This window comes from Hippoglossus stenolepis, chromosome 15 (genome assembly GCF_022539355.2).
Source record: "Hippoglossus stenolepis isolate QCI-W04-F060 chromosome 15, HSTE1.2, whole genome shotgun sequence".
NCBI lineage: Eukaryota > Metazoa > Chordata > Actinopteri > Pleuronectiformes > Pleuronectidae > Hippoglossus > Hippoglossus stenolepis.
In genome coordinates, this window is record NC_061497.1 from 4,359,786 (window position 1) to 4,372,565 (window position 12,780).

Here is a 12,780-nt window from a genome sequence, read left to right on the forward strand (position 1 = left end):
TCTTGGCCCAGTTGAGCATTGAAAGTGGACTTTGGTAGTGTTGTGTAATATCTCCTCTTATTTCCAACTCTCTTCTGCACCACTGGAGGGGTTGTATGCAGCAGCCATATCACTGTCACCAGACTTTCTATCAAAAAGAGTTAGTTTAAAAACGTTTAGTGCTTCAGTCTTAAAAATAGAAATGATCAAATTTGGGGCGGCACAGTTGTCCAGTGGTCGGAACTGTCGCCTCACAGCAAGAAGGCTCAGAGTTTAACCATGAACTGTAACTAGAACTGTACGTTTAACCAAGTATAATGGGGTTAGAGTCAGATCCCCACAATACACCCACTGGACCAATCGTGAGTCAGTCTCAGCTGTCAATCATGACATGTCACCCTGTTTTTATAGCATCAAATAAATACTTACAACCAAACTTGTCAGAAATATGAATACTTGAACTTATATCAGTGTGACAAGAACTACCTAAAATGATAGAAACAATCTTTGAGAAAAAAAAACATTTTTTAATATTTTTTTGTTCAATGTCACATCCACTAACATGGAGGAGGCAAGGTTAATGGCCTTTACTGGAGCCAGCCACCAGGTGGTGATCATTAGGATTTGGCTTCATGGGGGCTGTCATGTCGTCCATCTTTATCTACAGTCTATGGTTTGAATGAAGATGGACCAGGTCGTATCAAGGTGGAGTTCTCCCCATGTCTGTGTGGGTTTTCTCCTGGTAATCAGGCTTCCTCCCACAATCCAAAGACAATTGTTTTTTTTGTTTGCCTCGATATGTCGGCCCAGTGATGGACTGGTGACCTGTCGCCACCTCTCGCCCAAAGTCAGCAAGGATTGACTCCAGCTACCCTGCGCCCATCAAAGGATAAGGGGTTTAGATAATGGATGGATGGATAAGATTAAATTTGAGGGCCTGCTAGCTAAGTTAAGTGTTATTAATGAAATAATTCTATCCATGGGGAGATGAAGTGCTGAAAGTTAAAGCTTGTCCACTTTTAATTAAAAATTTTAGAATAATTTGTAACAGGTCACTTGTCTTCTGCTGCCACAGTTTCATAAAGGTTGGATGAAATACATGTGCAGCTTAAAAATAACACAGTCATCAGGCTGGAGGCCGGAGGCCGGAGCAGATAAAGTTGAACAAACGGAAGTTGCGCAGCTGATTCTGTGGCAAAGGGAGCACGGGGTAAATAAGTATCACAAAACAAGAGACATGTAGTCACAAAAGCTGAGAAGAGTTACCACACTGGTGAACGGACGATCTGGCGACGACAGGGCAGATGAGCTGAGGTCTTATAGAGTGAGAGGTGGAGTTGCTGAGGAGATGAATGTCAGCTGCGCAGGTATACCACAGGAGGCTCCTCCCAGCTCCAGGTAGAGTCACCAGGGAAGGAGAAACAGCGGGGGAAGGGAAAACACTGAGCACAAAAGGAGGTGGAAAAACCTGGTCCTCACAGCCTTTCTCATCACACAATCGGTTGTTGTTTGTCGTTTCCCTTCCACATGCTAACTCATGACAACTCACCACAAGAATTGGTGAGGTCAGAACGCAGCCTTTGCGTTGTGATGGAAACTCGGGAAATACAGCTACAGTCTTACAGCCTCTGTAAAATCAATGCCCCTGTCCCTGACACATACATTACACTAAACAGAATCACATGCTCGCCAAGGCTGTTTTCCATAGCTGCAGTTATTGATTTAATGTCTTTCCATTAGACTTGGCCTTATAAACTCTAATGAGTCTCTTGTACAGCAGCTGGGCCTCGTCTCCTCCTCTATCCACACGTAGTGGTGTTGCCTAATGTCGTGCTTTTCTTTACTCACATAGGGAACAGGGGCTTTTCACTGAACCTTGGATACTTTATGTGGCTCTGTGTATTTGCACTGAACTGTGCTGTGTTGAGGGTGAGAGAGTTTGTATTTGTGACTTGACTGGAGCCACAGGAGACAAGTGATGGTTATGAGTTACTTAAACCACGGAGATGTCTGTTTCCCTTTCTAATCAGCTACAAATGCAGGAGACATAATTTGAGACACCATAAAAAACTATTTCAATATTTTGGATGAGGACACAGGGGTCAAATTCCAGAATGTATGTCTCTTATCTTGAAGATAATAATGGCAGTTTTAACTATTTTATACTGTATTTTTGCAGCTCAATCATAAGCTCACTAGTTATTATGTGCTATCATTTTTTCCATCTTTTGCTGTCACCCTTGCTGTAAAAACTAAGAGTGAACAGAGAGAAATATAATGCACATAAAGTTTGAAGCTGTATGTCATGACCAGACAGATATATTATATCAGCTTCTTTTTTCACAAATGACATATTATATTTTTCACCTTTTCTTACCTAGACAAGATTAAGATTCTTATTGAGATTAAAATATCTATTTCAGGAGAGACCTGGCCATGAGAGCAGCATGAAACAGTTTTAAACATACTGCAGTGTCTTGTAGTGCATTTCAGTTTTCCACAGCATCACCTGATCATCTTTATATAAAGAGCAACCATTTCTACACTCAGTAACATTTAAATGAAAGGCATGAATGTTCACAAAACTTTGAATTGAAATTGAAATTTTTTTTCAAAGCAGCAATTCTGTCTTTTTCTTCTTTTATAACAATAATACAGATGAGTCCAGTTCGTCCATCGACAGGATTTGCTGCTTGCCATTGTATTGTGTTCACATTTTATGGTCTACAATATAGGATACATTTGCTGTAGTTGCACCACTGATCCCAGTGCACTAATTGGTGATTAATGTACAGTTTCTGTATCTGTAACATATGGTGGTTTGGTGCAAATGACTGGATGAGAAATGCAGAGGGAAAACAGTACACTGCAGACAAAATGAGTGTAAATAGTATAAAGGAGAGAGAGATGCAGTGTGATATTAATGTAAAAGACATTAATATGCTCCTGCTCTCAGGCTGCTGTGTCTGTGCTCCTTGCCACAGCTCTTGAGATGTGAGGAGGCAGAAACAGAACACATGCTGCAGGTCAGTCTGCTCTGTGTGAAGGCCACACTGCTGACCTTCATCAGAACTGCTGCGTGAGGACGAGAGTAGCTCCCACAGTCAGATTGTGGTGCACACCTCCTCTCACTTACAGTACTTGTGACAGACTCTGCGCTACAGCAATGACGCACCACTTAACATATTTTCTGTAGACAGCAACTAAAAACCTGTAAATCTGTTTCTGTAGAGACTGTCTTCAATTGGTGATCCAACACAGAAGGTTGTTATCTGACAGGCAACCAGAAACTGCAGCAATTTACTCACATCACTGACCTAAAGCGATCTCTGCTTTCCAGATGGATAAATACACCAGCATATTTATACATATAATGACCCAGGGTTAGGTGATTGGGAAATACTGTTGTCGGAAAAATGTGTTATTGGAGTGAGGAGTTTGACATTTTGGAAAACTAGTGCAGTGGCCATTCTAAACAGGTCTGTTTGGAATGGGCTGATACCACTGCTGCTCCACAATGAGCTGTTCACCTGTTTATTTTATGTTCAGTGAAGCTCAAGTCAGTGAGCAGAACCTCGAACTGGGGAATCAGAATCAGAAATTGACCTTCTCATTTAGCTCTTTGCAAGAAGGTAAATTAGCATTTTCCTCATATTCAACAGCTACATTAACAGAAAGCCTCTAAGACTTAAAGTATCCTGGTTAAAGAATATTAACATGTCATGTTAGCACAAGTATTTAGAGTGTAAGATAATGGGTCACCCTCACTGATGCATTGTCACAGCCCTTCATTAACTTTCACTGTTAATGGCTATTAAAGCACTGGTAGCATACTAGCTTTTGTCATGACCACGGACTTCCTTCTTCCACAGAACTGAATTTAAGGCTTACAGAGATGTGAAGCCTGCCAAGATGATCCGGGCCAAGTCCCAGTACCTGCCACCGGATGAGAAGACCTGCCTGGAGACCAGCTACAGTGCCACCTTCAAGGGGCAAGCCCTGCTGCAGCCGGCTGACAACAAGGCCCTGGATAGGAGGAGGATACGCAGTTTGTACAGCGAGCCTTACATAGACCCCATCAATCAGGTGAGAATGTGCATATTAACCTTGTAATATGGTTTGAATTGAATTGTGGTGGGGAAAGAAAGGGGAGCTGATAAAATCTTCAAATTACTGTCATGCCATAACATCGAACAACATTATTAAGTTTTAGAACTTAATAGCCATCCCAGCAATCTGATTTCCGCTATCCAACATCCTTAGGTTGACAGATATAGTTCTCGCTCTAAACCCAAAAAGTCTGGAGCCACAGCGGCTGGCCAGGGCAAGCCAGTGAAGAAAGCCAAAGATAAGCAGAGCGCCGGGCTGAAGGGCTCCAAGAAGACGACCTCGGAGAGCCAGTCCGAGAACCGTCCGGCGGTGGGGGACAAGGAGAAAAGTAAAGAGATGAACAACAAACTGGCTGAGGCAAAAGAGTAAAAATCATTTAGCACTACTATTTTTATTTCTTATATTTTGGGGGAAATTTAGACACAGAGGCTGCAAAATGAATTAAGGTTCTTCATCTGTGTTCTCATCTCTGTCCTCCTTCCTCTCTGCTTCGACTCTTCTTTTCTCAGTCTCTCATTCAGTCTCTCGTTCTTTTATTCTTCTCTGTCCTACCTCTTGGCTCTGTCTGTACAATGATACTAGAATAAGATATTCCACATGACATGTCATTGCTGCTCCTGCCTCATGCTTTTCGCTATAGTACGGAGTAGGAGCATCCTCTTCCCCTGCCATTTGATGCCACCCACCAGCCCCACTCTGCTCGCCTCCATTCCAGGTTGCCATGGCTACTGGCTGCCTGGCTAGCCAATGGATGGCTTTTATTGTATGGGTCCACCAACAAGCAATTCTGAAAGGTTGGCTTTGATCAGCTGAACAGATTGCTTTGTTGTGTTTATCAAGGATTTTTTTCCCTTTTGTTTTTTTGTTTGAATGAAGTAAAGATTATCAATTTGGCTCTTTGGGTATGATCTCATAATTTGCTAAATTCACAGCAATCTGAAAATCCTTTGATAAATGTGCTGCTTGGTTAGTCATGAGTGTCGGCTTGTTTTCTACCTGCTCTGTCATCAGCGCTACTGTTCTCTGTTCATGTCGAGCTCGCAGGGCTTTAAGCGCGTGTTGAGCAACACTTTGTTAAATGTGATTTTGTCTCATTTATCTTTGAACTCTGTTGTCGGCTGTAAACGTATTTAAGTTCATCTTAAGAAAAACACCTCATCTGTTTCCTCCATTCATGTGCAGCTCATTCATACAGTGGTGTTTAACTTCACTCAGGCTATTTTGTAACACCCGATTTGTTGCCAACAAACCATGTGGGTCACACTAGACTGATTATGCATTAAACACCAGTCATTTGCATAGCAGATGAATATTCCCACTGAATTAGATAACACTGTCATGCACTCGTAGTGACATTTTACATTAGCGTAACAAGGTTTTTCAGATTCAGAGAGGGATGAGCTGCTAAATGTTCCGTTGAGTGGTTTAGTTTGTCCATCAAGCTCAGTGTGCGGAGCTGTCAGTCTCATAGGTCGTAATTCTGTAAAACCGCCTCCAACACATTAACTGAGCCGTCTGTGAAGCTTCACAACATGATATGCAGTTGCAGTAGCCTGCACTCAAACATACACACACACACACACACACACACACACACCTCCTGATTTTAGACATACGCTGCCCAGGGGTGACCCTTACCAGTGTGATTAGCCTGCAGACGGCTCATATTGCTGCTTAATAGCACTTCTCACATCACTGTAAAAGAGGGAGCTGAATGGATGAAGCACAGATTCACTCTTCAAATAAACGTTTTCTCAAGAAATATTCAGGTCCCTGATATATTATTCACATCTAAACCAATAACCAAACCATAGTGACTCTACTGCTCAACGCTCTCTGTTTCTGAATCCACGTTGTTCCTCTTGTTTTGCCTAAATTCCAATTTGAAAAACAATATGTTGGTTTGATGGGGTTGAGTTTGTTTCAAATGATGATTTAAGACTGGATTAACTCTTCTTTTGTGCGGCAGGGTCCACATGGTGGTGCCGTGTGTGTATGTGTGTAAGAGGTATCTTGCAAAGCTTCACAAAACAAGTTAGGCCTGTTTTTTGTTTTTTTTATCCAGATTTCCTCAATGATATGTGTTGAAGAAAAGGGAACAAGAAGTTGGCTGTACTGTAACTGTTAATCTGTTAGAACCAATTATAACCTCCCATGTATATAAAGCATACATTTTGTGTATATATTATAGTCCGTCCAAAGCATCCAACTGCTTTCTCTAAATCTTAGCATAAATACATAGAAACACCTCTTTGGGGATTAAAAGAGCACTGTCTTCGATGTGCTCCCCCACACTCACCTGACTGTTCTCATTAGTTCTGCTACCCAGCATCCCTCCCTCCATCGTGACTGGACGAGTGTAACCGCCTCTGTTTTCTGTGGTGTCTGCAGCAACCATCGCCGCCACCACCACCGCCATGTCTATCCAAGCCGAGCATGCGCCCCATCTGGAGTGAGGGCCCCCGACTCATTAGCATTTTGCAGCCTTTGGTTGGGTGACGCTTTGTCACGTTATTACACCAGGGAGGGAAGGAGGGAGGTGGGCGGAGGGCTCTGCAGGGGCAGGTAATGTAAACAGTGCTTAGCACAGCACACACCTGGTGCTATCTGTGTGACTATTAGGCAAATAAGGATAGAAAGTATGGTAAAGAAAGTTATGTCTTGGGCAAAAAAAAGGAGAGAAAAAAAGAAAATTGACTGTGACGTGCTTGTGTTTCTACCTGCTTGCTCATATTTAATGAAACATTACAAATAAATGCAAAAAAAGCAGAAAAAGCAGTGTCTTCTCGCTTCCTTTTGTTACTGGTTAAAGAGTAGTGGTTGCAGGTATCTGTCAGCATTCCTCTTGTCCCAGTCTTTGTCCTGAGAGACGACCTTTATTCAATGAATCCACATGGAAGAGAATTTTGCTCTCACCACTTCTTTCTATGCTTATCCCAAACTGCGCCACATTCTGGCATAAGCTCTGACATCCGCTCCTGGCCGTGCATGTTGCCCCCATGTGAGAACTGAAGAATATATTATTTTTGCACCTTGTCTCAATATATTCCAAGAACTCATCTAACTTACAAAGCAACATGCAAGCCAAAGGATGCCCAGACACTTATTCCAGAATAAGATGTCATGTGCTTCATAGGCTTCTAGTTAATGTATATTTGATGCACTTTATTGTAAAAAAAAAAAACACACCACAAATTTGTGATGTTACATTTGCTGAGATCACATTCTTCATTTTTAGTCTGGTGTCATGGTTAGAATTTGATTTGAGAACGTCACAATTGGATGATGCTGTGTCCACTTTCTTGTTTTGCTAATGAGTGACATTCTTATTCATTTGAAGGGTTGTGCTAAAACAGTACCACTACATACAACTCTGCCAGCCAATCCGAGATATTGGCTGGGTGCAGACTCTAAAGCAACACCTGTGGGGCTGTGCACTACCCAATCCCAGGTAACCGATCACGAGCGCGGCTAGGCCAAAAAAAGGCCCGAGCCACAAATGCCACTCATACACTCATATCCATACATGCTCATAGAGTTTATGTTTTAACGTTTTAATACAGTGGCACAATTTTCTTTTTTTTCTGGTGAACCACCGCATTATTTCTGGCCCACCCCTCAGGCCATGGCCCCTCTGTGTTTCTCTTCCATATGGACACTAGACTAGGGGGTGAACGGGGCTGTCTGACCGCCTGCTCTCACATCCCACATGCAAGGTTCCTTAAGGTGCCTCTTCTTAAGGAGGCCGCAGGTTTAAGTCCTCATCATCTCCACCATCATGACCCTCTGTCGACTGCAGTGCTGCACCCTCTCCCTCTTCACGGCTAAAACTAACTGCACGACATTGTTTTGAATTATGAATCATTATACGAGTGAATTTCCCACCCAGGGAGGAGAGTGGAGGTCACTGCCTCACACGCCATGAAATCAATGAAGTGTTGCATTTTGCATCTCAGCTTGTTGATGGTTAAAATGTGCATACTACTGTATGTCTAGACTATAATGATCATTTTCTTTCATTCAAACGCATGCTGCCACTGTTTTCTGTTGGACCTGCAATCAGATGTTTATGTTTAGATCGAGAATATCTGTACAGTTTTGGCATGGATGTATGGTGAGCTCGACTGGGGTGAGTATTAATGGAATGAGGGAAGATGCTCTGCTTTGGAAAGAGACGATTCAAAGGAAATTGTAAGTGCATGTTAATGATCTTCTCTCTAATTTGTACCATCTAGTATCTTTGTTTCACAGAACACCCCGAGACCCTCATTGAACTATGGACATCCTGTAGTTCATGTCACGGAGATGAATTGAGTCTGTCAAAGTGAGGATTAAAACCATTGGTCTGTATTGATCTAAATCAGTGGTTCTCAATCTTTGGAACTTCAAGGACCGACACAAATTAGACCACGGACCCCCATTTGACAAGATCTGTGGTTTTCAATGTTTTATAACAGGACGTGTATGAAATTTGGGCCCAAAATACTCAAACATTCCATAAGCATGTTATAGTGAAAACTAATTATTCCCTGGAATTATATACCCTGGAAGCCCTTTAATTATGAAACCCTGATCGAAATAAACCTTCAGAAAATACACAATAACGTATTTATTCCAAATCCTTATTCCAATAGACAAGTTTTCAAAGATACACTATGAATTATAATCACAAGATTATCATGAGGCATTTTAATGTCATATCTGTGGGAGACAGAATAAAGGAGCTGTAGTTAATGTAGCTGGAGTGTCCGTCCCTAAAACAAAGCTCTGATATATTCTCCTCTATAATGAGTGGTCACAGGGTGCTCAGCTCAGCTTATCCCAATGCTTTGCTGTTGTTCGCCCGAGAAAAAGGTCTCATACTTTGTCTCTTTCTGTCTGCTTCTTCTTCCTCTCTGGTATCGTTACCATGTGCTGCCTCCTAGAGGTGTTAAGGACGAGCCTCTCCGACCCAGTCATCATCATTCCCAGGGTGCTGCTGGAGGAGATGCACCACCACCACTGGAAATGCCCGAGCCTCGGAGGAGCGGCGGAGTCGTTCGCTTTGCCCTAGACGGGAACCAGACTGAGTAGCTCGGCCTCTGAGGATGCAGGAGGCGGCTACACCTGTATACACCGACTGCCGCTCTGTGCTGTATATATCTAGTATTTAAGGTGGATTAGGAAAAGAGATGATAATACAATATACAATAAAAAAGCCTACATATTTGAAACACGCATGTTTTTGGCTCAGAGGTCACAGCTGTTTAACCCAAATGGCATTATCGCAAAAGGTGCTACATTATTTTCCTGTTTCATGCAATTTATTTCAAAGGACATTGTCAAACTGTTAGAAAAACTACACCATTAAGTGCTTATACAACAATTACAAAACAAACTGTTCTGTACAATGACCGGTTTTAGTGTAAATAAACTGAGCATTACTTGCAGATTGACATGCTGTATTTTACTTTGTGTTTTATGCTCCGTCATTTTCAAACAGTGGGTTCGAACAGTGTGAAGTGATGAATGATGATGAGTTCAGTGTGTTGCACAGACAGAGGAACCCTACATTTGATTATAATGTAAAGTTTAAATGCATAAGGGGAAATGACAACTTAATTTTGAAACTTCTTGACATCATTAGAGCTTTTTCACTACTAGCACTGAAATGATACATTATCTGTACCTGTGTTAAAATGATACCTTACTTCAACTTTAAACAACAAAAGGCTAAATTGTCACATTTTTAAAGTTATGAAAAAATATTTTCTACCGAATTGTCCCTTCACCTGGATGTTTTTTTTGTTCACGTTACCTCTTAGTTTAACACAATAGCTCTGCCTTAGGACACAGCTAATGGATCCCAACAAATAACCAATACAAGTACATATGAGTGGGATTTTGTGACATCACAGCAGTTTAGAAGCCCCTCGTGATTCAGTATGTGACATGTACAAGTGTGGACAGTCCAGGTACACTGAGAATGGACAACATCTTGTGTAGATGTAAGAAGTTTAGTAGTATTACATTTTTAACATCATAAAGAGGAACTCCACTGAATTTACACATCGAAGCCTGTTCATTGGTTTTGGTCAGTACCACTGGATATGAGAAAAATGCCTGATAGGAACTAGTGGCTGATGATTTGGCAGTTTTTGGAAGAAGCAAATTTCCTGTAAACCACTGGGTCAGTGTGTGTGTGTGTGTGTGTGTGTTTGTCTTTATATTCTCAGATATATTCTTATTTATTTATGCGAAATGTTGCTTAGTATGAATTAGAGTTAAATCATTTGTTGTCACATGTAGATCAAACACACTCTCTTATGAATACATGTGTCATTTCTTGGTTTTGGATCAGGTTTGCTAATGATTAGATTGTTGGTGAACTTTGGCAGGGACTATTTATATCAGATAGCAAACTGATATCTCAAAACAAAATGTCTGGCAGACTGGACAATGCCCTGAACCTTTCAACACAGTCTGGGCAAGATGTGTGTGTGTGCGTGTGTGCGTGTGTGCGTGTGTGCGTGTGTGTGTGTGTGTGTAAGTTCAGTGACTGAATTGAGACACAGCTCACCACGTGTGTCCCTGCTGGTGAAAACCTACAACTGAACCTCTTACCTTACACTTTTTATCAGCAACCAAAAGAAAAGAGCGATAGATTACCTGAGGCAATTATTGGAAACCTTTTTAGATGCTTTTGTTATTGCAGGTTCTCATATTTCATTGTCTTATATGCCAGGATATAAGGGCGAACGAGGGATGAAGAAACAGGTCAGCAGGGAGAGAGAGAAACGCAATCAAACAGCTGGTTTGAGGCTTCAGTGTAGAGAAGCTGATTCCTTGTCGTTGTTCATTTTACTCCTCATTAAGGTGCTCCCCTCTCAATGCTGCTGTATGCTTTATAGCCAACAGTAAGTGACACTATAAATAACTGTGCTTACAATCTCTCACATGCACACACACACACACACACACACACACACACACACACACACACACACACACACACACACACAGTACACACAACATAAAGCTGCACGAGCCCCCTGCTTCAGTGACGTCTCGACGCAACACACTCTGGTGCTGAACATTTCTGGGATTTGTGTAATTGTGCGCTTGCAGACGATTGTCTAGAACGGGCAGTGGGGGGTGACACTCTGTCACACTGTCAGTCTAAATCAGCGAGTCAGCCATCATCACAAATTATTCAAAACTCAGAGGACTGGGTTGAGAGAGCTCCCCACCATAACTACTGTCGGGTTGCAGTGTTTGTACTATTCGGTTCCAGAGGGAACGTCTGTACCACGAGGTCTACTGACACAGTTCTGTTTAATGACATGAGGAAAAACCCCATTGCAACAGGAAGAGGGGGCACGACTTCTTTGTGAGGACTGTGGTACCCGACATGCAGAGAGATTATTTTTACATAGAGTAATTTCAAGAGCAATACATGTCCACTACTGGGTATAGAATAGCTTCAGAGGGGTCCTCTGATCATGTGATTGTTAATTACTCTGGGGTTTAGGAATGGACAGTAAAGTGGAAGGAAAGGAGGTGATTGCTAATTTTAATTTTTTACCTGTAGTAAACTACTCTGTGACCGGGGGTGAGGAAAGGAGAAACAACACGTCCTCCTGTACAACCACAAAGTGATCAGCGTCCGCATTCAATGATATACATTTAGTTATTTATGTATGCAGCAAATGTCAGTCTAATTTTCAATAAATTAGCTTTTAGATTTGCAAGTGAGTTTAACAGCTTTTCATGCATGTGAAAAAATTGGTTGTGAACACTCACTTCACTTAAAAAGAAGAATTATTGGACCAAGGTAAGACAATTATGTAGTTGATGAATTGAATTGATGTGTGGCCTAAATTGTCTCAGTCATTATGATTTTTGTTTTGTCTTCATCGAAATTTCACTAGAAAATACCATTGATTCTTTAGAAACCCCACACAACTAACTTAATAACTATCTGTACTCTGCCAATGATTTGCACAATTTCCCAGGAAGTAGTGGGGCCTGTAAAATATCTTTTAGTTTAATCAAGAAAAAAAAAGAAACACAGTCCCAGATTTGGAGCGTTCAGGTCAGTAGTTGAGTAAATGTATTCATTCCAACATTGAAATTGATTGACAAGCATAAGTCACACAGCAGGTGAGCAGGGTTGTGTGTGAATGGTTTAATTGCAATGCTCATGTCTGAGGTTTATAATCCGTTACACTGCTGGGGGGAGCTGGAGGAAGGTCCTGAGCCGCTCTGTAAAAACACAGTAAGGATGTTTAATTAGTCATGACCTGTGTGAGTGAAAGCCTTTGGAGATCCCTGCACATCCTGCACACGCACACACATATACACACACACAGACCGTAAACCATAATGAAAGACTGTGTCTCAGAGACGCCCTGTGACCTGGATGAAAGGAGACGGATGTGAGGAAGAGGGGGAGGAAGACATGTGGACCCATACATCATGTTGCAGCCATTATGAGCGGACGTGGCTCTGCTGCTTTCCAGAATATGGCCGTGTCTCAAAGCTCATTTCTCCTCCAGGGCACCCTGCTGATCCCCAGAGGCTGATTTATGAAGTCAGGAATCACTCCCCAGACGCCAGATTTCTGTTTTTAACAATAGGGGTTGTTGTTCATTGTGGCCACTGTGTGTGTGCACGTGTTTGTGGAGCTGTAAATGATCCAAATCTAAAGAC

The 12,780-nt window shown here is 41.9% G+C and overlaps 1 protein-coding gene across 4 annotated transcripts in view; it reads left to right on the forward strand.

The window, feature by feature from the left end:
• map6a (microtubule-associated protein 6a) overlaps positions 1–9,524 on the forward strand; it is a 20,112-nt gene extending 10,588 nt beyond the window's left edge. Inside the window, exons 2-5 of one of the 4 annotated variants that reach the window (XM_035179451.2) lie at positions 3,852–4,065; positions 4,243–4,454; positions 7,430–7,540; positions 9,015–9,524. In XM_035179451.2, coding sequence (XP_035035342.1) covers positions 3,852–4,065; positions 4,243–4,454; positions 7,430–7,540; positions 9,015–9,162 — 685 coding nt within the window. In that variant the 3' untranslated portion in view covers positions 9,163–9,524. The other 3 variants (XM_035179453.2, XM_035179455.2, XM_035179456.2) reach the window with 3 other exon arrangements.
• The last annotated feature ends 3,256 nt before the right edge of the window (positions 9,525–12,780 follow it).